Genomic DNA, 27,810 nt, shown 5'->3' on the forward strand with positions numbered 1-27,810 from the left:
AATGAGTTGAAGTTCGATAAGGACCCCAGAGATCAACATGGACAAGAGTAAAAGGTTTTGATTCCCTTGAAGTACTTTGTGGAAAAGGTAAGCGTGTTTGTTTTGTCAATGGACAGACAGTGCATGTTTGAATGTTATGAGAATGCATAGAGCCATTATGTAAAAAGCGTATTTTATTCATCTTTGAAAAAGATGTGTGACCAAGTCTAGCATGCCACAGAGGATAATCAACATGCTTAGAAACAGATAAAGAAGCAACATTTGAAGAATGTACAGGAATAGGTACTGTGACAGCCCAAAATTGACCCTAGTCGGGAAGTGGTTTCGGGACCACAAAACCGAGTCATAAAAATAATTGATTTCCATATTCTATGCTTATTATGTGTGTACATGAGTATGTGGAAGTTTCATTCTCCAATTTTGCCAATTGCATGAGAAATTATTAAATAGGGATTGATATGAGACATGGTGAAAATATGATAGGCTAATTTAAAATGGTCTATTAATGCATGTTGTGAAAATGATGGGTTTGCATGTCAAATTACCCAAAATTTGAGCTAGTGGTTGGCCATGCTATGGGTGGAAACATGTTGGGAACATGTTGGCCTAGTGAGGTATGTAGGAAAAAATAAAATAAGGGGCATGGGCATAAAATAATGAAAAGGAGTATGATGAATACAAAAAAAAATGTGTGTAGTTGTTCCCCCCCCCATTGCCATGAGCTAAAGAAAAGAAAGGAGAAAATTTTTGTTCATCCTTTCTCATCTTCATTTAGCCGAAACTAGAAAGAAAAAAACAAAGAAAAAAAAATGCTCATCCTTTGGTTCATCCTTGGCCAAAAATTTTAAGGAGGAAGGAAGAAGAAAGGTTGAAGAGGTTCGGCCATGCATGTAGCTAGGCTAAGGTATGTTTGATGATGTTCCATGAGATGCATGCATATTTTAGTTGTTAGCTTGAGTTCTACCTAGCCCATGGTCTAAATCTTGCTATGTGATGGAAATGACACTCGGCCATGGATGCATCATTCTTGGTTGATGTTTGATGTTGTGGTGATGAGGCATGAGGATGAGTTAAGATTCGGCCTAGGTGGAGTTTGTGTTAATGCCATTGCATGCTAAATATGAAGCTTGTTAATGATGCATGTGATGGTGGCTTGATGATTCTTGAACCTCCTTTTTAGCATTTTTGAGTGAGCACATATGTGCATTGGTTGCTAAATGGAGAAGAATCGGCTAGCAAGTTGTGTGCTAAGGCCGAATATAACTTTTGCATATTAATGAGCAATGCATGTGTTAAATTGATGGAAAGGGAGAGGATGCTTTACTAGTGTGTATATGTGTGTATTAGCCAAGTTTTGAACTTGAAACAAAAGGGTGTTTAGTCAATACAAGTGACCATACTTGTAGAATGTATTAAGTGTTGAAATCGGCCCCAAAATAGACATGTATATTCGGCCAAGGGGGAAAAATTAGCTAAAATGTTGAGTTTGATTCATGATTCCGTACATATGTGACTTTAATGTCTAATGTATAAATATGGGCTAAGTGCCTTGTGTTCCTCTTTTCGATGCTCAAATGATTAAATCAATTTATTTGTTTAATTAAGCTCAAGAGCAAAGGGGAACTAAATCCGATAAAGGGAAGGAAAAAGTGGTCGAATAGTTATCGGAATCGTTCGACAACACCCGAGGTAAGTTCTTGAGTAAAAGAGCTTAAATTATGATGTGATTAGATCATGTTTTAAGCAAATTAAAATCATGCTCTTTGTGTGGCTATTGAGCCGAATTTGCAAGAATGATAAATGTCTTGTGTTTGAGTTTTGCTAACGAAAATGAAATACGAATGGGCCATGATTTATTGTTAAATGTGCATGGTTATTTGAATGATGTCCGGGCTAAGTCCCGAAGGCTTGTGCTAAGTGACAATATCCGGACTAAGATCCGAAGGCATTTGTGCGAGTTACTAAATCCGGGTTAAGTCCCGAAGGCATTTGTGCGAGATACTAATTCTGGGCTAAGCCCAAAGGCATTTGTGCGAGATACTAATTCTGGGCTAAGCCCGAAGGCATTTGTGCGAGTTACTAAATCCGGGTTAAGTCCCGAAGACATTTGTGCGGATTACTATAACCGGGCTATGTCCCGAAGGCATTTGAACGAGGAGCTATATCCGGTTAAATTCCGAAGGTACGTGATTTGGGAATGAATGAACTTGCTGTAAAATTCCAGTTAATACTCTCGAAACATCCCAACATTGAGGTATGTTTCGTATGTGCTTGAATTTAGTTGAGCCCTTACAAATAAGTATTCGCTCAGTTGATAAACGAGCTACCGGCCTTTGGCTGAGTTGATCTTTTGTGTATGTACATAAGGGTTGATAATGTGAAGCAAGTACGATATCGTAAATTTGTGCATATGAAATTATCCGTTTAGCTATATGAATGTTATACTTTTGTTGTGCTGGAATTCCTTGCTCAAAACTTACTAAGCATAAATTGCTTACTCCGTTTCATTGCTCCTCTGTTTTATAGATTTGGTTCTCCAGGTATCGGACTCGGGATCTTGAGGTCAAAGTCGCCCACACTATCAAAGCCCCCTTTTGGTACAATTTTGGTTGAACTTCGAAATGGCATGTATAGGACTACCCGTTCGTTGTGGGTCGTGGACCCTTTGGACTTGTATAAATTTTGGATAGCCATGCGAAAATGGCTTATATGTGTTTGAGTATATTGTTATAATCATTTGGTGTGGATATGCTTGACAAGGATTGGCCATGGGGATGGTTAATCACTTTCATAAATTGTGCTATTTATGCAAAAAGGGCTAGTTGAATCATGGAAACCATGAAATAGGTAAAGTCTACCTTAAAGGCAGATGCTGACAGCAGCAGTGATGTAGATTTGGAAAATCACTAAAAATAGTAGGAAGGGAATTAAATAGTGAATAAATTATGTAAACAAACCTTGATGAATCTACTTTCATAGGAAAGTAACGAAACAATCATACAGACAGTATGTTAAGAGATATTCAGGTTCTCGTGAGACAGGGCCAGAACGGTTTCTGGATTTCCTATTCCGAATTTGGAAATTCATTATAAATTAACCAGAGATAATTAGGAGTCATACCATATATGGATAGATTCCTCTCTGAGTCTAGTTTCTATAGAAACAAACGGCATCAGTATTGAAGCCCTGTACAGGGAGATATCCAAGTCGTAATGCACAAAGGTCAGGGTAGTCGATCCCTGTAACATGGGAGACTTTGACTAATAAACTGTACTAATTGGCCGGAGGAAAAATTCTAGAAAACAATATGTAGATGGACATATGAGTCTAGTTTCAGGGAAAATTTACGGAACTGGATTCCTAGTTGTGAAACTCAAGATATGATTTTTTAAATCGACTAGTACGCAGATTGGCAGTGTCTGGGAAATTTTTTTATAAGGGGCTTAAAGTCTGTTAACACCTCGTGTTCGACTCCGGTGTCGGTCTCGGGTTCGGGGTGTTACAGGTACGGGTAGGGAAGTGGGAGTTGGGGAGGGTTAAGGGAGGAGTAGATAAAGGCCATCTTGTTCTTTACCAATCCCCATCATCTTTCCACTGCAAAGGTCCTGTAAAACACAAAATGTAGGATAAAAAGAAACAAAACAATTAAGATCTTTGGTGAGTTTAGAAATGGAGAGGAGGTTAAAATTGAATGAGGGAATGTAAAGAACATCTTTAAGAGTGTAATGAGGTGTAAGGTTGTGAGTACCAATATGAGTGATGGTGGTTGTGTTACCAGTAGGCAATTTAACAAAAGAGTTGTTAGCACATGCAACAGGTTGAATTAAAGCATTAAAAGCATGAGTCATGTGATTAGAAGCCCCAGTATCAAGAATCCAATGAATCGGGTCGGATGCATGAGATATACCTGCCATGTGAGCTACAGCTTGCACAGAAGAGTTCTTGTGTAATAGGTCCAAGATCTGTTGATACTGTTCAGCAGTAAATGTAGGAGCCGAAACAATAGATGGTGAAGAAGCAGGCATATCAGAAGAAGGAACAACAACTTGATTGACAGTTGGTGATTTCTTCTTGGTGAACTTGAAATCAGTAGGAAAACCATTGAGGCGATAATAGTCGGTTCGAATGTGACCCCGTTTCTGACAATAACTACAAGAAAAATCAGAACGCTTCTTGGAAACCGAAGAATTTGAGGATTGCTGACTAAGAAGAGCAGTAGGTTTCGAGACAGGTAGTGGAGAAGCAAGTTCTCGTTGAGTTTCATCACGCATAACAAGCGAGCTGATTAACTGTGGGCAAAGGCTACATAAAAAGAACCTGGGATCGAACATTAGAATAGGTTTCATTTAAACCCATCAAAAACTGAAAAAGACGTTGTTGCTGAAGTTGAGCATTTCGGCGAATAAGATCACAATCGCAGGTAGATGAAGGAACGAGAACATCATATTCATCCCAAAATAATCGAAGCTTAGTAAAATAAGTGGAAATAGAAGAAGCTCCCTGAGTGTGAGTGGAGATAGCACAATGGAGATAGTAAATACGAGAACTATCAACCTTGTCATATCTTTCCTGAAGATCCTTCCAAACAATGGCAGCATTGGACGCAAAAACAATTCCAGCAGAGAGTTCCTGAGTGACAGTGTTGAGGATCAAAGAGAGAACCAAAGCATTGCATCTATCCCAATGAGGCACTAGATCAGCATCAAAGTCATCACGGGAACATGAACCATCAATAAAACCAAGCTTATTCTTGGCAAGAAGGGCAATACGCATAGACCTGCTCCAAACGCAATAGTTTTCAGTTCCAGTGAGCTGATGAGAAACCAAAATCATCCCTGGCATGTCAGAAGGATGCAAATAAAGAGGATGGCCAAATGGCAAAGTGAAAGATAAAGGATTAGCCATGAAGAGAAAAAAACGAAAGAAGAGAAGAATGAAGAAGAAAACTAGATCAAAGATGATCAGAAAAGATTTAGGCTGATACCATGTTAAGAAAAAGAAGCTTAAAGAATTAATTGAATAACTGTTAATTCCTTCAAGTAAAAGATGCAGTAAATATATACAGAAAATGTAACTAATCCTATAACTAATTACATACTGTTACTTAATTTCTAACTAACTATACACAAATACTGGTACAATAGTTTTACACTCTCAACAAAACCGCTTATGATTTTACATTCTTATGATTTAATTAATTGTAGTTTTGCTTGGAGCAATATTTGGAATCATCTTTTATATATATATATATTCCTATGGGTTAGCCTTTAGCTAAAACAAAACTTGAGTTCAAGTTCTTTTTATTTATTTATTCCAAAACAAGTTTTATATATATGCATTATTATCTTTAAAATATATATGCAAGATAAAATTTGAAACAATTTTTATTTCAATTAAAATTTTATATTAAAAAATAATTTAAGAGTTAGCGATTGAATTTTATTATTAAATATTAAATCCAAATATTTGTTAAGAAATAAAATTTATTATAAAAATTAAATACATGAATATTACCTTTTATTTAATAAGGGTAAATTTGTAAATTTTCATTACATTCTTAGAAAAATATTTAGTAAATCAAACATGATAATGTAACATTCCTAAGATTTTAATCAATGCCTGCTAATGTATATCAAACATTGTAAAATAATTTTTCTTACAATCACATTTCAATAAATCATATTCCATTAAAATAATAACATTAAAAAACACCAAACGTTACCTAAAGAGATGATAAAGGAGGGAAATAATAACTATAGTGAAAGTTAATTAAGTATTTTTTAGGAGATATTAAAGGAGATTAATACAGACCTTTGTAAAAATTTAATATTTTATTTAGAAATTATTGTTGGTATGATTATTATGAATTATGGGTTTGGAAAATTAATATATTATATTCTTATGATACCAAAAAGCACTTAAATCATTTTTGTTTGATACTCTAAAAAAAAGATGATGAAACCCCCCATTGATATTTTTTAAAGCGAAAGAAGAGAAACTTATTGTGAAATGATTTTTATTTATTTTATAATCACAACCGAGTTAGTATTTTTTTAAAAAAAAAACATACATATTTTAACAGATAATGTAATATTTGATGCACTATAAATACATAAATTTGATGTACTATCAGTGCATCACAATTGTCATAATATTAATGAAAAAAATAGAAAAAGATAAACATGAAACCATAGCTGCAAGAACCACAACGGACCAGTTTTGTATGATTATCCTAAAACTTTTTTAGTTTTGTCTCGTATAGGAGATGAGAAAATTATAAAAGAAGAAATTAAAATTAATTTTAATTAGGTTTAAATAAATTTTAAAATATTTATTAAAAATTCCTTTAACATTTTCTATTTTACTTATTAGTGATGTGGTAAATTGTGCCGTGTCTCATCCTTTAGTATATAAACTCATACCACAAACTTTTTTCCCCGCTCACTTAATTGGCTGGAAACATATTTGGTTAAAAGACATAAAACATCCATTTATGTTCACATTTTAGGGAAAGTTAGGTGGATTATATAGGCATAATTATATATGTCCTTGAGTACTTTTTTATGGCTAAAAAGTAGGGTTTTAGATTAGGTTTTTTATTAATTAAAGAAATAGGTTGATTTTGGAACTTTCATTTTCTCCTAGTACGTCAGCTGATGCTCTTTTTTTTTTAATGTGGAAATCTTGATCCTGTTAATAACATTAATTAAAATTTTATTATATTGTTGATTAAGCATGGAATTTTCTTGGTAGAAAAAATGGTTAGAAAACAACATTTTCTTTAATATTTAAAAAAATTAATTTAAAATCCTAAATTTTCATTAAATCGGCATATACCCCTCATTAACCCTTTTCTTTTATCAATTAATAAAAATTAAAAATAGAAATGTTTTAACATGTTTTAGTGAAGTGAATTTTGTTGAAGTTGATCGAGTCCAAGTACAAAAGCCTTGAGATTACCCGCAACTCTAGAACTAGTCTCTTCTCCCATGGTTCTATGGTATATCTTCCTTAACCTTTCCTCCATTTCTTCATCTTTCATCACCTTTTTCACCGCTTCTTCAACATCTTTTTGACCCAACCCTTTCACTTTCACCCCAATTTTCCAAACCTTAACGATGTACTTACAATTCACGAATTGATCGCCGGCCATCGGATAGCATAGCAATCGCTTCCGGCATTGAATGGCTTCCATGGTCGAATTCCACCCACAATGCGTGAGATATAAACCCACGGCTTTATGTTGCAGAACTTGAAATTGTGGCGCCCATAAAACCAGTTTGCCTTGCTTTGAAACCGTATCTGAATACCCATTTGGTAAACCATGACGCCATGATTTGGCCAAGACCCAAATAAATGGTCGGTTCAATGATTGGAGTGTTAATGCGAGGGTCTTGATTTTGGCGTCTCCGATGGGGCTAACCCAACTCCCGAACGAAATGTAGATGACAGAGTTAGGCTTTTGGTGGTCCAACCATTCTAAGCAGTTGGTATCTTCTTTCCAAAAGCTAGGGTTCTTTGGTGTTGTTAACGATGGTTCGGTCAATGGTCCGACTGGGAAAATAATAGGATTGTTGTGAGGTGGAGCGATGTAATCGTCGTCTTGGTATTCGTCATCGTGGATGATGAATTCTTGGGGAAAGGAATTGAGGAGGAGCCACCGGAGAGATGTTAAACGATCTAAGATTCTGATCCAGAATTTGAGTCTAGCTTTTCTTGAAGCTTGGGTTCCGATCAGCCATGGAAGATCTTCGGTTGATAGCAATGGCTGACTCGGTAGGGATGACACCGTACCATCATGTCGGGGACACCCTGCAAAATTACCTTCATTTCATTTACTTGTTCTGTTTGCCATATAGGGCTGGTTTCCCATATTTGACTTGACTTCTTTTTCACACTTGAATATTTATCGAATTCGATTTTCGATCTGGTTCCACGTAAAAATAATCATTTTATCAAGTAAATTTTATATTTAAAAATAATAATTTGATTTGACTTTTGATAGAATCCATGGGGCGCATGTTATATATCCAGAATCGTATCTATCTCATACTTGTAATTCAAATTCGTTCTGACATTCAGTTTTATGGGCTCACAAGTTTATTTTAAACAAATTTTGCATTTAATTTAGTCCTGCTCCAAGAGATTTCTCAACAATAAAAATAATTTCCTATTATTTGGAAGTTAAAATAATTTAATTACCGAAATTAATAAATTTTAACATTAGAAAAATAAAAGAAATTTTATGTTTGGGTCAACCCATTTCGTGGCACTGGAAAAAATATATATTTTCCCATGTGCTTTTGGTCAATATCATCGAGAATTAAAACGAATCGTATTGGTCAATCATTAATGGAAACAAAAAGGTTAAAATATATTTTAGGTCCTTGTATTCTTTATATATTTAAAATTTATTTTTTTTATTTTCAAAGAATTTAATCTTTTACCTTTTTGAATTTAAAATTTTTCAAAGATTTTTATTTTTATCGATTGCAATATCATGTTCTTGTTACTTCACTATTGAATTTTTTATATTAAAATATAGATAAATTTAATATAACAATATTAACAAAACTAAATTTTTTTTAAAAAAATAAAGGTCTATATGAAAAAAAAAACCAAGTGTTGGTAAATTTACCAGTTTCGGAAATCAGGTCAGCTTGGATCATCTCCGGTATGGAGGTGATCAACCGGTAAGTAGCTTGCATAGCCGGCCAGAATCCAGCAGCAGGGATCCCACATCGAGTAGCAACTTGAATGGCCCAGGAAGCCAATAAATCAATAACCATACAAACCACTGTTCCATCGTCGTCTTCATCAAGTTCATGAAGGAGAGTCTCCAGATGGTTGGGCATGATATTCTCCATAGATTTCTCGATGGCAAAGAAATCATAAGGACCTTCTTCTCCGGAAAAGCCATCGGGTATGGACATAAACCTCACTTGGTAGTCGTTGAGGTCCACGTTGGCTACGATCCGACGGTGAATAAACTCAGGGGTTACTATGATGGGTTGCAACCCATGGGTAAGTAAAGCTAAGCCTAGCTTTAGCATGGGATTCACATGACCTTGTGCTGGATATGGAACCAGCAAGATTTTAGGCTTCTTCGTAATACACTGAACTCCCATTTCTTTCGTCTGCGATGAATTAATTTGTGAAGGGAAGCACAAAGTAAGCGTTTATATAGGGGGAAACGGAGGATATTGATAAGCTCTCTGTAGCGTCAAATAAAGCACGTGGTGAAGATGTACCCTCAGTCTATAGGCTCTAAATCCTATGGCTATTACTTTATCCGACATTTGTTTAAAATAATCTCGCCGACTGGTTAGGGAAGAGGGGCTTGATTTGTCGAATGTAATATTATTGTTGATAATGTTATATTTTGGAATGAAATAGTATTTGGATTATAAATATTTTGATTATTCGAATAGTGTTAAGATGTTGTAATATAGAATGTAATTTTATTACGATTTATTTTTTAGGTTATTTTAGATGGTAAGAATAATATTAAATTTTGGATCAATTTATCTATATTTTTATTATTTTAATTAATTTAAGTTTTTTCTTAAATAAAGTTTAAAATTAATTAAAAATAAACAAACAAAAAATTCTTAATAGTAAACCAGTAAATGTCATATATTACAGTTATAATTATTATATTTTATTTAATAATTTATTTATTAATATATTAATTATGAGTATAATTATAATTATGTTTAATGTTGCAATGGCTGAATTATTAAAATTATGCTTTATAACTTTATCTCCGCATCATATATTAATATAAAAATTGTAATAAAAAGTAAAAATTTATCATAAATTTATGAAGATTGAAATTAAAAAATATTAAAAGAATTAAGCTTGTTAAAAAGATAAATTTTATGACAAGGACAATGGAATAAAATAGACTTTTAGGTAACATTACATTCTATCAACCAAATACATGAATATTACATTTCAGCCAAATAAATCAAACAAAGTAGTCTCACATTCTACCCGTAATCGTATTACATAACGTAATCTAAAATTTGAAAAATTAAATGCACTTAAATGTTAATAAAAATTTATATAATTAATTAAAAATATTATTATTGAATAATAATTTGATTCCAACCACCCAAATTTATTTTTTTTGACTGACGTCCAAAAGAGGTCAACAAAGTTTAATACTTATATAAATATAGAAGATTAATTGTTCTTTGCGCATTGAAACAAAAATTAGTTTCTTTACTTTCAATTTTGGGAATTTAGTTTAGTTTGATATAACAAAGCTCAATTAATAAGTCTATTAAAGGATCTTCATTTAATTGAATTATCAAATAGTTTTAAAATAGGAAAAAAAAATACTCACATTACTCATATTACAACGATGTAACTATGTAAGTAAATTAAAATTTTGAATTTGAAATCGCATTTAGAGTGGTGAATAGAAATGTTGAGGGCTAAGCCGCCTACCTAATTTGATTGGTTCAACCCAATTTAGGTTAAGTTTGGGTTTGCAATTTTCAACTCGATTGGTTTTTATTTAACTATTTTACTATCTAAAAATAATAAAATAAATTAAAAATAAATTGATATTGATATTGATATTGATATTTATGTATTTTATAATTAAATTTAAATAATTTTTAAAAATTTTACCAATGAAACAAGTCATTTGAGTGGGCTTTATCAGACTAGATTAAACTCGAGTTTGAGTTTGAGCTTGACTTTTTTTTTCAAATTAGATCTCAGCTCGATTAATGAATACATCTAATTGTGTAAGGTGAAATAAGCCAATAAAAATGTACAATATGAGGTTGTAAGCCTTTTAATTCTAAATATAGGGTTATAAAATTTTTCAATACTATTTCAAAAAAAAAGCAGAACCAAAGTGTTTTTTTTTTACATAACTTTCACACAATTTAAAATTAGTCACGTTAGTAAATTTTTTATTTTACAAATATAACATAATCTAATTTAATGGAAGTTTTTTTGATAATGTTGTTAATTGAACTTAGGATCAATTTACCATTGAGACTAAAAAACGGTTTTGCAAAATAAGGTGAAATGCTCTACAATTGCTTGAAATATAGATTGCTATTAAAAAATGTTTTTTTGAGAATATAAAAGGATTGTGTAAAGTAAAAAAATATTTATTTAAATGATATTAAAATTTGTTAATATTCTTATATATGAAATGTATAAATTTAAATTATAATAAAAAATATAATTAACTCTATTTATTTTCAAGTAGTGTATATTATTATTATTCAATATCCTTCGTGTCTGTATTATCCATATTGGGGGTTTAAGATTATCTCTCTCAACAATGTTATCTCTAAATTTCGAACTTATGTTTTCTTCTTGAGATGTCTACACTTATTATTATCATTATTATTACAAGGGTTAAATATAAAATTAGTACTCAAGCTTGTTCATTTCTCCCAAATTGGTACTTATGGGTTTTTTTTGTTCCAGATTGGTACTTGAACATTTTTCCGTCAACTAAACCGGTACCTGATTTTAATATCGTTAAGTTTAGGACATGTGGTAGAATTAGATTGTGACACGTGGCATAATGATGTCATGGTGACGTCATAATCTAAAAAAATTTAAAATTTTTTCCTTTTTCCTTTTGACTTTTTTCTCCCCTCAATTTTTCTGTCGTTCCTTTTTTTTTTCCTTCTTTCTTCTTCTTCCCTCAACCCGAGTTTCTTCTTCTTGTTTAGCAATGATAGCCAACAAATTTTCCACCGGTCTTTTCCTTCCTCAACCTTAAAACCTTTCTCTTCCATTTATAATTTTCCGTTTGTTTCTCAAGAAAAAAAAAACCTTCTTCACCAAAGATCATTGTCAATGCCATAGATTCTAAAATTTCTATTATTCTTTCTCCTTAAACACTCTTTGTCAAATATGGTCTCTTTTCCTCTATGTATTGATCTGGACTTAGGCAATGGGGAAACAGAACTGAAAGAAAATGTGGGAAGGAAGTAGTAAGACAAAAAAGATGGGGACCAAACTAATTGGTGAATATTTCTTCTTAAATTAGCAAAAAAAAATTGATAGGATTGAAATGGCTTCTTCAAAGTGTTCTTTGTTTTAAAAAAGAACAAAATCTAATTTCAAGATATTATTACAATGAGTTTTGAACAAAAAAAAAACTTAGTTCACCTCCCTTCCTGTTCAGTTTCCTGATGTTGTTTTTCACCCCTGCTTAGCTTTAATCATGGCCATTTGTTGTCATAAAGTGTAGATAGGCAATGGGTATTATTTCCCCTTTTTTTTAGGTTACTTTTCATGGCTACAATGGTTTAAAGAATTCAGAAATAAACCTTCCTCCATAACATTAATGCCCAATCTTCACCTCCCTTTTCTCTCCCCGTTAAACCCTCAAACACCAACACCAAAACCCTAAATTTACCTCATTATCTTCCATTACAGCACCCTGCAACAAGCCCCAAACCCAAACTCAGCCCCCATTCAACGATTTAGGATAAAAAAAAATAGAGCTAGCTTTGTTAATTGGTGAATAGCTTTTATTGTGGATTCCGTAGCCATCTTCTTATGGTGAAGTTTTACATTTACTATGGGAAAAAGAAATCTATTTTTTTCTTTTTTTTTTCATTGGAGTAGTTGATCTTAGGTGATAATTGTCTGCTTCAGATGAGTATTCTGTTAAGAGATCGTCGATGTTTTATATTTCGTTGAAACTTGATTTTATTGTTGATCCATTGAGATTTGGCTTTTATTGTAGATGTGTATTTTTGTTTGGTTGCTGAGAAAATGTAGGAAATGAAACGGAGTTTTATATAATTTTTATTATCTAAAAGCTAAGGTAAATCTGATACTTATAGAGTTTACAATATTGGAGGGAGAAGAAACTTGGGTTGAGGGAAGAAAAAGAAGAAGAAGGAATGACAAAAAAATTAGCGGAGAAAAAAAAGGTTTTTTTTTTAAATTAGATTATGACATCACCATGACACCATTTATGCCACATGTCACAATCTTATTCTGCCACATGTCTTGAATTTAATGATGTTAGACTCAGATACTAATTTAGTTGACGGAAAAAAGTTAGGATACGAATCTGGGACAAAAAGATCATAAGTACCAATTCGAGAGAAGTGGACAAGTTTGGGTACTAATTTTATATTTAACCCTTATTACAATGGTGTCATTTCATTATTATTTTGACATTAATAGATATTCAACTTAAATTATAGTACAAAAGTAATAAAATGGTTAATGATAACTCTTTATTAATATTATGATATATGAAATTTACAAAACCAAACCCTGAAAACAAAACCCTAACTCTCATAGAGCAAACTCGTCAAAAGGGGTACAAAATTCTCTCCATAGTTATTACCAAAATTCTCATCAAAACTTATCTACAACTACATCTTGTCGCCTCTCAAAAAAAGCCTTGTAGTACTATATCTTTAATGACATCTTAATTGACTTCTCAAAATAGGAATACAATGCCCCTTTAAATAGGCTAAGATTAGAGGTCTAATCATACTAAAATATCATTGGAGTAATAAGAGTTTAACTGGGAAAAAGTAGTAGAGTCTAACTGAAAGAAGAAACCCAATTTATGTGAGGATCATGTCACCATGTCGCAACGTCCCTATTTGCATCATCATGACGTTGTTTGTCTTTGTAATGTTGGGAACCTTTTTTTCATGACGTTGTCGTCTGTTCGACCAAAAATATGAGGTACACCCGACAAATCTTTAATTGTCTCTTAATTGGCTTCTCAAAATAGGGATACAATGTAACACCCTCCACCTTACTTGATCAATCGGATCCCAGTATTGGGTGTTACTTCTTAAAATAGATTTAACCTAAATTTTTTTTATTTGCCTACGTACTAGACGAGCAATGACTTAATAAAATTTCTACTTTCATTTACTGAATTACCTCATGTGTTCTTATTATAAATGTCCTCATGTACAATGTATTCACATTTACATAATAAAATTATGAAGTTCATCAAATACGTCTTACTTTTACTAAATACCTAATCAGAATACTATAACCTATGTGTAGACTTAAGCTTCACCATAGGGCTTCTTGTATGAACTCGTGTGTTAATAATCTTTCTCTTCTTTGTATATATATTAGTACGGACCGCCGCTCCTATGGCATAAGCCTTGGCATTGTCTCTCGTCTCCTATCTTTCTAACATATCCTAAAATTAGATGCATCCATAATAAATTTACAAGAACTTAGTGAGGTATTATCTTACATTTATTCATCATTTCACATTAAATATAAACAATGCACTTTACTCTATGAACCCAAAAAGGTATTCATCAAACTCAGCAGGAACATGTATTAAATCTTTACATACCTTGTACTCCTTCATATTTTGTAAACATTCTTATCTCAGTCGTTATCGCATGACTTACTTACGGGTTGTACTAGTAACTTACTTTCCTTTTCACATTCCTACTGATGGTTAAGGCAAATTTTGTCTGCTTCCCATTATCATGCATTTCTTGCCATTCTTTCATTGTCACAAATTGGACAATTGCGCTTTATTCGGAGTTCACCACTTTGGCATTGCCATTAAATCTTTGTCTCGAGGTCAATTCATAGACTGCGCCATTAAGGCGTACTCTTAACTTCAGTTGTCTTCCCTTGTTTTTGGAAACTTCAGACACTCGCTTGATCAACAGATAGTCATAAAGGCGACCATACATCATTAGATAGCCATAAAGGCGTCCATATATCATTAGATAGCTACAAATACATCTAGACATCATACACTAAACTTCGCCACAAAAGCGATTTCAACAAAATCAGCCACAAAAGCTCACATGTAATAGAGAACAGCCACAAAGGCTTCCACATATAACATATCCTGCCACTAAGGCTCACATATAGCATATTTCGCCACAAGGGCTCACATATAACATAGAATAGCCACAAAGGCTTCCATATATTAGAGAACAGCCACAAAGGCTTCTATTTTTTGGTAAATGGCAATTTTGATGATAGAGATTTTCCTAAACTCAACATTTTGAGGTTTGCCCCTCATCGCCTAGTACTTGCCCAACTATCCTTTATCTTGTCCCCACATGATACCATTGTCCTAGACTAAGTCTTACACTATGTGTTTCTCTTATCTTCATATGATGGCATAGCCACCATGACTAGGTCTTACACTATATGGTATTCTTGCCATGACCATGGACTTTCATTTTAGAATTCGTGTTTATTGTCCCAATGGACTTCTATGCAAGCAGACTCAACATGCAGACTTATGCGACTCATGCAACTTATGCATAAGCTTTCATGTAGAGACTTATTGATGCAAAGACTTAGTCATGCAAAGACTCTATCATGCTTTCAGACGTGTTTATGCATGTACATACTTTTCAACATAATAGAGACTTATCATTCAACTCATGTTTTCTTGCATATTTATCGTTTTCATACTTTTCTTTTTTGTAGCAGAGGCGTATTGTCATTTAGGCATTAAGCCACACATACAAGTTTATTAGATACACATTTTCATAGAATTAACATATCACACATACATAGCTCACGTTTTGTTTCACAGATCAAACTTTTAACACAGAAGAAATTAGCATATAAACATACAAACATACATATACACACAAAGAGATCAGTTAGAGATTCGCGAGGTACTCACAGTACCCTCACGATATCCTCACATAATTCTCACCCTTTTCCTCACATTTTGTAGCTTCAAACATTAGATCTGGGTTTCTTTCGAGTAGATCAACAACCTCTAAATGTTAAACCATACAAAAATCATCAAGATTTGCTCATTTAACTCATTTTTTCTTTTTTATCTCAAACACTAAAATCACATAGCAAAGCTCTACCAAGCTTGCTTTACCAAGTTAAACAGATCTGCTCTCCAACAACTTAGCATGCAAAGTCGAGAAACTTACCTTACAAGGGGCATCTCAGAGCTAATCCTTTCATTTCTGGCTCACCCTAAAGGATGAGAGGACTTTTCCTCTCAACTCATCCTTATATAGATGAAGAATACTTCCTGAGGAAGTAATGAATCATTCCTAGCACTTACCCAGTCATCGGATATTTTCCTTTATCCCATCAAATGTGCGACACGAGTCTTAATCCATGTGATTTACCAGGTAGATGATGACAACTGTAAAGTAACGCCTACGGGCATACAAACCCATGCATAACTTATGCCTAGGTCCTAGACCATCCTTCGTTAGGGCATAGCTAGTAGCTCGATTGATCACGTGTTGGCGCATCACGCCTTCTTGGCAATGACCCTATTACTTAAGTCCACTATGTGTTCTACTAGGCGTCCTTTCTTAACGGTGTCTCATATTAGATTTCGTTATAGACTACACGTCCACATATACGTCAAAAGTCTTAGTGGGGCAGATAAAATTTTACTTTCCTGTAAACTACAGGGCTCACCATTCATCAGGCCTTATATTTAACCTAGAGAAGCTTTCTTATCTGCCTTTGGTTCTGCTCTCCCAAGGAGATATATATATATATAAGATATATTTCTTGTCTTATACGCTTTGACTTGTCCCTGGACTTTAATGGTACTCAACAAATGTCACATCAGCCATTTGGTGGTCTTATCTAAATCTTATGAATTCCAAGAAAACTAATCAAGTGTTTCCCTTTGGTTCTTAACTATTTTAGTTCATGTTCAGTTAAACTTTAACTATTGTTTCCTTATAATCTAACCAACTCATGGCCATCGTTACGAAACACTCTCTATTGCTGACATAAAATTTTCTCCATAGGGTTCTATTTCTTATAATGGATTTCGCCCAAACTATGCCCGCCAACCCGAGGTTCCTAGGTCAAATCCTTCCTTATCAGGCTTACTATGTGCTTACCTCAATGTCCGCCAACATTAAGGCGTCACAGGCACATACACCATTCACTCTTAACTCTTCTTATTTGATCTATTCTTTAAACAATATTCTGATACTAAGATTCCATCGAGCGGGATGTTACATACAAGACCCCTATAAATAGGTTAAGATTAGAGGTGTAATCATACTAAAATATCTCTGGAGTAATCATAGTTTAACTAGGAAAAGATAGCAAAGTTTAACTAGGAGAAGAAACATGATTTAAGTGGGGATTATGCCGCCTCGTCTCAACGTTCCCATTTGCATCGTCATGATGTCGTCTTTTGTCCCAACGTCGAGAAGCTTCTCGTCGTGACGTCGCTGTTTGTTGGACCGCCCCACACTATCTATTTACTATTGCTTTTGACTTAAAGCTAGTTTGGCATTGTTGTTCTAATTTGAAAAATGCTTTTGAAAAACTTGGTATGGAAAATGCTATGAAAATATGTTGTGAAAAAGTGTGGTTTGTAGTTTCAAGTGTTTGACATTTCTGTTAAAAATTACGGTTAAAAGTTAAAATATCCATTTTAGACATGATGTTAGAAACTAAAAAAATAAATTAATTTAGATTATGTTTAAATAATTTAGTATATTATACATGAAATATATATTTTAAAATTTTAAATATAATGATAAATGTTATTTAAATAATTTAATATATTGATATATAATATATAAATTAATCTAAAACTTTAAATACTTTTTTAATAATTTCACTTCAAAACATAAATACTAAAAGCACTTAAATCTCAATTTTTACTTTTAGATGAAAAGACTCTTTTTGATTGCAAATTTAACCCCCTAAACTAAATTTTTGCATTGCTTTTGGGGTTGAAAAACACTTCCCCAAAACAACAATGTCAAACGGGGCTTACAAAACTGTTTTGACTTGAAAGGCACTTTTGAAATTTAATGGTCAACTAACCATTAAAATTTAAATAAAATAATAGAAGGGTAGAAATCTTGAGATTAAAAATTGAAGGATTAAATTTCAAATATGTGAAGACTATAATGACTAAACATAGAATTACACCATTTTATGATACTTATATATCAATACGATGTTGAAAAATTTTGAAATGATAAAAATAAATTTTATGTTGATTATATTTTAAAATTTCTAGTAATAAATATTAATACGGTTTATTTAATTTAAAAATAAAAATGTTTATTTACATAAATCGGTTTTCAATTTATTTAATATATTAATGTTTAAACTTTAAAAAATAAAACGTGATTTAGCTTTGTACTCAACACTTAATCAATAATATCTGTAGCTAAATGAGTATTGCAGGGGCAAGTCGGCGGCAAATTGGTTGTGGCTTTTTCATTTTGATTTGGCCGAAAACATGATACTAGTAAAATAATGCATCTAAAAATAATGTAATGAATATGATATGATACATTGTATCATATTGGTATTTAATTTACATTTATATAGTTGACAAGAAAAACGAAATTAAATGAAAGGTGGGGAATGCAAAGCTGTGGGATGTTTGGCACTAGGGGGGAGATTAAAGAGTGCCTCTTGTTTTGGTAGTTGCATGTTCAAGCATGTTAATTAAGATGGATGCCAACTAGGTGGCTCATAGCTGGCCAAAATTGATGGAGGATTGATGTAACTCTCAAGCTTAGTTTATGTTTCTTACTTAATGCAATATTATGATCAATAAACAAACAAATTACTTTTTTTGTTTTTTTATCTAATACCTTGATAATGTTTTTAAAAAAAAAAAATTTCGATACAATATTAGAGATATTTTCATTTTGTATGTATTTACTCCTGAGCTATTTGAAACAACTTATTTGTTTTTGTCTATTTCTATTGTAACGTGATGGACTTTACCTAGATTAAGAATGGATCAATTATTAAATTTTGGACTTGGTTCAAACCAGAGAAAGAAACAAATATAAAATTATTGTGATGAGAGTAACATGAGTTGAACCCATGCCAAATAGATGATTAATAAGAGCTTTAGCAACCACTTCATTTAAGTTAAAACAAATTTATCACTATATTTTTAGATAAAAACTAAAATTTACCTATTTATTACTTTGACTATTGAAATATATCACTGAATATTAATTTAAAGATAAAAATGAATATTTTTAATATTTCAATAAATAAATTTGTGTTATGAAAAATAGAATTATTTTTTAATATATATATTAAAATTCAAGTCTTTCTTTCATTGACCGACAAATCTACCCATTTCTTAAAGTATGATGACAAACATTAATTACAATTGAGTATAGTGTAAAATTACAATATTTTTAAAAGATTTATATGTAAAAAAGTCCCTACAAAAATGAGAAAAATCAATTAAGCTCCTCTGTTAACAGTTTTTGTCATTGATCACATAGATTGTTAAAATAAATTGATAGACCAATCAGATATTGACACTTGACAGTTTTTAGTTTAGTCTAATGTTTTCCCATTAAAATGATTAAAAATCATTAAAAAAGCTTATAAAAAATCATAAAAATTATCAAAATATAAAAAGTATTAGATATTAAAAAATATTTAAAAAATATGAAAATTGATATGAACTTATAAAAAAAATATAAAACTATAAAAAATCTAATAAAATTTAATAAATTATAAAAAATATAAAATTAATAAATCATATTTAAAATTTTATAAAAACGTATTAAAATTCTATAAAAAAATCATAAAAAATAATAAAAATATAAAAAATATTAAATTTGAGATAAGCTTATAAAAATTGTTAAAAAATTATAATAACTTGAATTGGACTAAATTAGTTGATTGAGTTAATTAGACCGAAATTGGCAAGGGTATTGATTTGGAGAAATCAGTTAGACTGGTTGACTTAGGAACCAGACGGTTGAACCAATTTTTTTTAATGTTTAAATTTAATTGAACTGGATAGATCAACCGAACTAGCAAACTAGTGGCTTGATCGGTTCGACCACTAGTCTGATTTTGAAAACCTTGGTTAGAATATTTCATTTTGACATATGCTAATAGTTGGATAATGAAACTTTGATTTGATAAAATGTTTAAAAAAATAAGAAATCGATTCAATCGTCTGGTTCTCAGGTCAATTAGTATAATGGTTTTCCCTAGACCGTTACCTTTCTCAATTTCGAGAAACCATTCTAGTTCAAGTTTTTATGGTTTTTTTATATAATTTTTATAAGTTTGTATCAATTTCAATATTTTTTTTATATTTTTTACAATTTATTATTATTTTTTAAGAATTCTAATACATTTTTTAATTTTGAATATTTTAATAAGTTTTATTAATTTTATAATTTATTAGATTTTTTATATTTTTAATATTTATAAGTTTTTTATAATTTTGATAAGTTTATATCAATTTTAATATTTTATAATATTTAATATTTTTATTTTTTTTATAATTTTTTTATTTTTATGGAAAAATTATTAGATTAAACTAGAACTTGCCATGTGTCACTATTTAATTGGTCCATCAATTTATTTTAACAGTCAATGATGGAAACTGTTAAAGGAGGAACTTAATTAATTATTTTAATTAACGACATGATCTTAATTAAGTGCAAAGTTAATATAGTGGCTTAATAATAATAATAATAATAACAATTATTTTATATTTTCTTAAGAGCTTTTTTGACACATAAACTTTTTTTAAAAACATATACATTATATATAAAAATATCACAAAATAAAGGATAAATTTAATCAAAATTATTTTTTTAAAAAGAAATGTAAAAATATCATAAAATGCGTCCAACATGTTGGGCGTTACCCCTCCCCTGGAAACTTTGTTACAATAGTCCCTTTAAAATTGCAAAAGTTTAAATTAGTCTATGGTAAAATTACATTTTAACCTTCAAAATTTAGAAATTTAATTTTGACTCTCCAAAATAAATTTTTTTTAATTAACCATTCGATAAATTATAAAATTTTACATTAATATGATGATAAAATTTTGTATAGTTCAACTTCGCCACACCTACATTACCTAAGGAAAAGCTAATAATAAAACTACCTTGTATAATCGAAATATAAAATTAGCAGCTCAAAGACTTGAAGTAAACACCGTCTTAAAGATTGAAATTAAGCAAGTAATGTTATTATTTCAAATTTGCATATTTAAAGCGTCTTAAGTGATCTGTAAAATGAAAAGGAGAAAAGTAGTGGGTTAAGTAGGCATTAAATTCTTTAATGAAAAAGGTTTGTTAGGCTAATAAGCACCAATGCTAACAATAAGTACTTTTTGCCTTTGCCTTTCACTTTTTTGGTAATGCACGCTTCAACGATCTTTGTGTCGGACTAATATGACCCTATTACTTTTTAATTCATTTCATACCTCTATTAATTTAAATATCATTAATTTTGTACCTTTCAATTTCTTTAATCTCTTTAAACGTGATAAATATTTTTCAGTCAATTAATAAATAAGGACTTAATTTTTATTCTTAAAATTTAAATTTTGATATATATATATGCTATTGGTTTAAACAATCAACATTTCTTTTCTTTATTCTTATTTTTTAAAATCGACAAGTTCTATGGTTTTCTATGTTTTTATTCCGTTGAATTCGGATTAACTTACAGATAGATATAAATTTGTAGATCTAAATCAAAATGATTACGTAATTCAAAGAGCAATTATGTTTGTGGGGCTTTATTCAAAAAGTAATCCACTATAAATTAACTTGTATAAGATGCGATTTAAATCCAATTCACTCACCAAATTGCACCATCACTCCTATTCAAATTTTCCCTCTAGAAAGCTTAATTACAAATTGAATCACAAGAACAATTTGCTTACAATAATTTTGCACTAAAATAAGTTCCTCATCGAACAAGATACTTGCTTGTAATTCTCTAGTAAGTGTGAACCTATATCTTCTTTTAACTTTTGCTTAAATAGGTCGATAAAGAAACAAATATTACAGATCTTTTAGAAGTAGTCTTTTTTTTTTAAATATCGGATCTCTTTTACTTAAAGAACCTTGATCATGTTAAAGGTCTTCAAAAGAGTTCTTGCTTGATTTTAACTTCTTCAAAAGTAATATCTCTTTAAATTATGTAAATAAATCACACCAAGGCTCTTGAAAACTTGTCTTACTTGATCAAACCTCTTCTCTAATTATAATCTCAAAATTTACTACTCAAAATCCTAAAAAGGTGCGAGTAAATTGTATACCACTCCACTTCTTGGACATGTGTCAGCAAGGTGGAGGGCATTGATATCCCCTTTGACTCTACTTGACACAATATCCTAGTGGACCACCTTTCTAAACTGGAGGAATGGTATCCTCCCATTATCGAGCCCATGCACTAGGTGGGAACACTCCTCAAGTGTGGACACATTCTCGATATGAAATGTAGTCTATTTAAGCGTAACTACCTGTAACCTCCCAAACCCAGCCTAGAGATGTTATGGCTGAATCTGGAAGGTTACATTAATCACCGAAATGGCCAAGTAAAAATATTCGGTTAATAAAACGCTATTTTGAACAATTTTTCAGAAAACTTAGCACGTTTGCCTAAGGTTTATTAAAAAAATTAGTTTGATGGGCCATCTATAATTTAAGATCAATTTATGAGATGGTCGTGTAGCTTGAAAATAAAATCCACAGTTGACTCCATCAACAAACCTTTTAAAAGCCTCGTTTTATTGTTATGCAACGGAAAATGTGTTGCATTTGATTTTGTATAAAATCCATACTTTAAGTCGTGTTAGGTTGGTTATTTACTTTGTTCAATTTCCTTTCAAGTATCTGATGCATGCAAAAATCCAAAATAAAAATAACCTATACCACAATTCATACTTAATAAAAATTACAGTCCAAAATAAACCAAATAAATAAAGTAAAATTTAAAATACTTTATTATGGAAAAAAACCTGAGATGAGACCACTGTACGCCAAATTCGGCCCTAGTCTTGAGGGTTATATGTTGTAACATCTCAAAAATCGGGGTTAGTAGAATCGGGTTTGGGAATCGAGAGAGAGTGGTCATGCCCTAAGTTTTGAGATTATCTGTACGTTTTTAGGAAATAAATGAGGTATTAGTTTATTGGTTAATTGTTAGTGAAACGTTCCTTGAAACTCAAGTTTAAATCCGTTCTCTCGCACCATTTTTTTTATTATTTTGTAATTTTGCATCAAACCCTAGTATGTGACACGCCTTATTTTTAAAATTAATATTGCAGAATAGTATCAAAAATAAGGAAATAGCCCAGTGGTTAAAAGAAATATGAGAAAGCATAAAAATTAAATTATAGTCCCAAGTTCGAATTCTTTTCCTTGCAAAATAATTAAGTTTTGCAAACTCCATTTTTTTAATGTGTGTGCCGTCCATGCCCTTGAACCCTAGGTATAAATATAATTTTGTCTTGTATTTTTTAGCCTTTAAGTCAAAATTTCCCTATCGTAGCCGCTCATCCTCTTCCTCTCCTCTTTTCTCTCCAATTTTCTTTCTTTCTTCCCTTGTGTGTCGCAGCCCAAGCCACCAAGATTCACCATCAATTCCTCTTCTTTTTGCAATGAGTTCTAGCCCCATTATTTTCCTCTTCTTGCTGTCATTTTATCTTGAAATTTCCATTGTTAAATATGAAATTTTAACACTCAAGATAGCCTCCATTGATGCCCCCAAAGAACTCCATTGCCGCCTTTCACTTAGCTTGTGTAAGTTCTTATTTTCTTTCAATTTCTTGATGAATCCTGTAAGTTAAAAACCCAAAATTTTAGATCTAAAATTTGATGGATTTTTAAATATTTAATGGGTATTTTTCTAGCTTTTTAATCAATTACAAAAGTGGTTTTAAATCAGCCTTAAAATTGGCAATCGCGAGAGGTGGTGCGCGCTCCTATGGACAAGAAATGGGGCTATTTTTCTTTAATTATTTCCCATATTTTTCCAACATTATTTTGGGTTCTTGAAACCCTCATAATCAGCCTTTAATCACATGATAATTAGGGAAATTTGTTCTTTATCAATCGACAATTCGGATATGACAATTTGGGAAGTGTAAGTGCAGTTAATCATAAACTAGTTAGTTGTTTCGACAGAGATTTTGGGAAAAGGTTATGGATTGATTAAATGAAGGACTTTAATCAAGATTAGATATTTATTTTATATTATTTAAATGTGTTAGGTGTTGAGCCGAACGCTCTAAATCAATAGTAAAGCCGAAAGATGTTTGCACTTACTTTTCACATCAAAACAGTGTAAGAAATCTAACTAGTTTGGATTCAAAAAATAATTGTAATTGTGACGATTGGATCGAACCCATAAGTGGGTGTTTATGGGCTGTTTAAGAGGAGTAATAATTGAGTTTAATACTGATTTTTAATTTAGGTTTGGTCATTTCTGATTAGACTAAGGACATGTTTAGGTTCGTCTACTAATACAAGTTGTCTTTTCATATTACGATTTGACCACATAACTTTGCTTATTGTTAGTTAAACATTAGATAACCAATGAACAACATTTGCTTCCATTTTTCTTTGCTTGTAAAAACCATTTGAGAAAAATAATACAAATTATATTAATTGTAATTAATGACTTTTGTTAATCAAATATGTTTAAAAAAATTACAAGTTTACAAATGAATATACTAAAATCAAGGCACCATATCCAATAGTCTCCCACTTGCCCTAGTGAAGTAGATGAGTAATGTTTCACATTCTTGTACCCCTCCATATGTTTCCTATAGAGCTGTCTAGCTAGTAGAGTATTGGCAAAACAAATCACTAGGGTTTGTCCTCATATGCGAGCTTTGACTACATCCACTATTCCGTCAAACATTACCGTCTCCTTTATGATACTTTGTATCAATATGTTTTGTCCTTATGTGGTTTCTTCAAGCTCTAGCTATGTTTGCAGTATTACAATTTCGTAGCTTTTCCATACATCATATTCAGCCTTCTATAGTGAAGTTAGCAATACGACCCTGCTTAAAACTTATTCACACTATAGATCTACCGTCTACGACAAAAACATAGCTCGATATCAATTTACTCAATCCCAACATGTTTTGAAGTCAAAATCAGTATATCTAATAGGAGTATAATCTCATTTGGAATACACAAGCATATAAATCCTCATTCTTCGTAAATACTTGAATATATACTTAACTGCTTGCCAATGTCTTGGTCCTAGATTCGCCTGATATTAACTTACCAACCCCACTACAAAATAGATATCTGGGTATGTGCATAACATAGCATACATGAGGCTTCCTACTGCCAAAGCATTAGAAACCTTTCTCATGTTCTCTCTTTTTTCTGTAGTCTTAGGACAATCCTCTAGAGAGAGATGAAATATCGATATAGAGGGTTGATTTCCCTTCTTTCAATCGATCATTTCATGACGTTTTAATATCTTGTCTATGTATGATGCTTGAGATAGTGCTATCACTTTGTTCTTTTGATCCCTTAGGATTCGAATGCCTAGAACAAAATTAGCTTCTCCCAAGTCCTTTATGCTAAACTATTGGGTTAACCATAGTTTAACTGATGACAATGTCCCTTCATCATTCCCAATGAGTAAAATGTCATCAACATATAGAACGAGAAAGACCACCTCCATCCCTTAAACATTTATAAACGCAAGGTTCATCTACCTTTTGCTTAAATCCAAAAGTCTTAATTACTTGATCAAATCTTTGATTCCATGAGCAGGATGCTTGCTTAAGTCCATATATGGATCTAAGCGGTTTGCAAACTTTAGACTCGATTCTTTTCTCTATATATCCGATGGGTTGCATCATATAGATGCTCTATTCAAGACAACCATTCAAAAATACTATCTTGACATCCATTTTTTAGATCTCATAATCGAGAGTCACTGCAATGGATAACAATATGCAGATTGACTTGTGCATGGAAATTGGAAAGAAGGTTTCTTCGTAACCGATACCTTTTTTCTATGTATAACCTTTTGCTATAAGTCTGGCCTTATAAGTTTCCACTTTTCCATCCGTATTTTTTTTCTCTTGTAGATCAACTTTCACTCTATAGGTTTTATCCCTTCTGGTAAGTGTACAAGTTCCCACACTGAGTTGGAATACACAGAGTTCTTCTCAGCTGTCATAGCTATTTCCCAGAGCTTGGAACCAGCACTCTGTATCACTTCATCGTATATGAGTGGGTCATCATTTTCTTGTTCGACAGACTCAATGTTTAAAACACTTCCACCAGATTGGAAGAACTCAGGCTTATGAGAGACCCTACCACTACGATAAAGTACCCTATGATGCTGATCGTTTGTAGGTCTACCATAAGGAGTTAGTTCTAGAACCGTTTCAGTAGAGTTTTGTATATTTCTCGAAATTTACTCAAGTACCTATTTACTTTGAGGTTTAAAGTCATTTATGTAAATTTCTTCAAGGAAAGTAGCATAAGTTGACACTATAACAATTTACTCTTTCGGGTTATAAAGTAAACCACACTTTGTTCCCTTCGGATATCCTACAAACATGCATAATCTTGTCTGTGAGTCCAACTTCCTCGTATTTTTGTCTAATATGTGGTCCAGGCATCTCCAAATCCTAAAATGATTAAGATTCGACTTCCTGCCATGCAACAATTCATATGGGATTTCCGATGCTTTCTTAGTTGACACATCATTCAAAATATAACAAGATGTTTGTACAACATATCCCCAGAAGGAGATTGACAACTTTGAATAACTTAACATCGAAGGTACTATGTCTAACAATATTCGATTTCTTCTCTCTTCCATTCCATTCTATTGTAGAGTGCCCGATGCGATTAACTAGGACAGAATCCCATTCTCTATGAGGTACCCTAAGAACTCATCAGATAAACATTTTCCACCTCGATCAGACTGAAGTGCCTTTATGGGTAAACTTAGTTGTTTCTCCACTTCCACATGAAACTCTTTGAACTTATCAAATGTTTCACTCTTGCGATGCATTAGGTATACATACCCATATCTGGAATCGTCATCAATAAAGGTCACATAATACTCGTAACCATCTCTTGCACTAACTCTCATAGGGTACATATGTCAGTGTGGACAAGTTCTAGGGGATTTCTGACCTTCAATCCTTTTACATTAAAAGATCGCTTAGTCATCTTACCTACCAAGCAAGATTCGCATTGTGGAAGATCAACTTCTTTAAACAAACTTCAGGTGCCATCTTTCACAAGTCTAGTGATTTTTTCTCGGTTAATATGATCAAGTTTCAAATGCCAAAGGTACGCCTTACTAGAGTTAGAAGTTTTAAGTTTTTTATTTGATATTTTGGTCTCAAGCAGTGTGCACATATTTGGTTGTATAAAGTTGAGATTATTTTACATTCATCCATTATAAATAAGATTGTGATTTCTAAATATTGCAATTCCATTATTAAAAGTCACGACTAAGCCGTCATTATATAAACATGCAACAGAAACTAAGTTTCTTTTGAAAGTTGGTATATAGAAAACATCTACTAAAATAGTCTTCCTAAAATTATCAAAATAAATATGTATATCTCCTACAGCTTCAGCTACCACACTTGTCTCCTCGAACCCCTGTAGAGAAATACAAACATGATTAGTGGCGCTCGAATTGATGACCCAGTGGTCTAATGAATCCTCTACTAAACAAGCTTCTATCATAAAGAGTTTCATACCTTTGCTTTTGGTAGCTTGGTATTCTTTCCACTATTTCTAGTTTGACTTGAAGTGCCCATTCGTGTTACAAAAGAAGTATTTAGACTTAGATAAGTCTTTAGGCTTTCTGGTTCTCTTCCTTTCCACTTGTGGTGGCCCAGAGACCTTATCCTTACCTTTCTTAGTGCACTTTCCCTTCCTTTTTGAGGAAGAAGCAACAATTATATATGCTTCTACTTTCGGATCAGTTGACCACCGTTCAACATTAACTCATAAGACTGTAGTTCCTTTATGAGTTGTGTAAACGTCAGATTCTTGTTCCCAAGGTTATAAACGACCTGAAAACACACAA

At 32.0% G+C, this 27,810-nt stretch overlaps 1 protein-coding gene and 1 long non-coding RNA gene across 2 annotated transcripts; both read right to left on the reverse strand.

The window, feature by feature from the left end:
- Positions 1-6,834: 6,834 nt before the first annotated feature.
- On the reverse strand, positions 6,835-9,248 carry LOC107954862 (UDP-glycosyltransferase 82A1). Its single transcript, XM_016890548.2, has 2 exons — positions 8,639-9,248; positions 6,835-7,812 (listed from the first exon to the last, which is right to left on the reverse strand). The coding sequence occupies exons 1-2, from the start codon at positions 9,126-9,128 to the stop codon at positions 6,902-6,904; spliced, it is 1,401 nt and encodes a 466-aa protein (XP_016746037.1). The 5' UTR covers positions 9,129-9,248; the 3' UTR covers positions 6,835-6,901.
- Positions 9,249-13,216: 3,968 nt separating this feature from the next.
- LOC121219518 (uncharacterized) lies at positions 13,217-16,126 on the reverse strand. The gene is made up of 2 exons (XR_005916324.1): positions 15,912-16,126; positions 13,217-15,745 (listed from the first exon to the last, which is right to left on the reverse strand). It is a non-coding gene; the product is annotated as an uncharacterized lncRNA (long non-coding RNA).
- Between the last annotated feature and the right edge of the window lie 11,684 nt (positions 16,127-27,810).

This window comes from Gossypium hirsutum, chromosome D07 (assembly GCF_007990345.1).
Source record: "Gossypium hirsutum isolate 1008001.06 chromosome D07, Gossypium_hirsutum_v2.1, whole genome shotgun sequence".
NCBI lineage: Eukaryota > Viridiplantae > Streptophyta > Magnoliopsida > Malvales > Malvaceae > Gossypium > Gossypium hirsutum.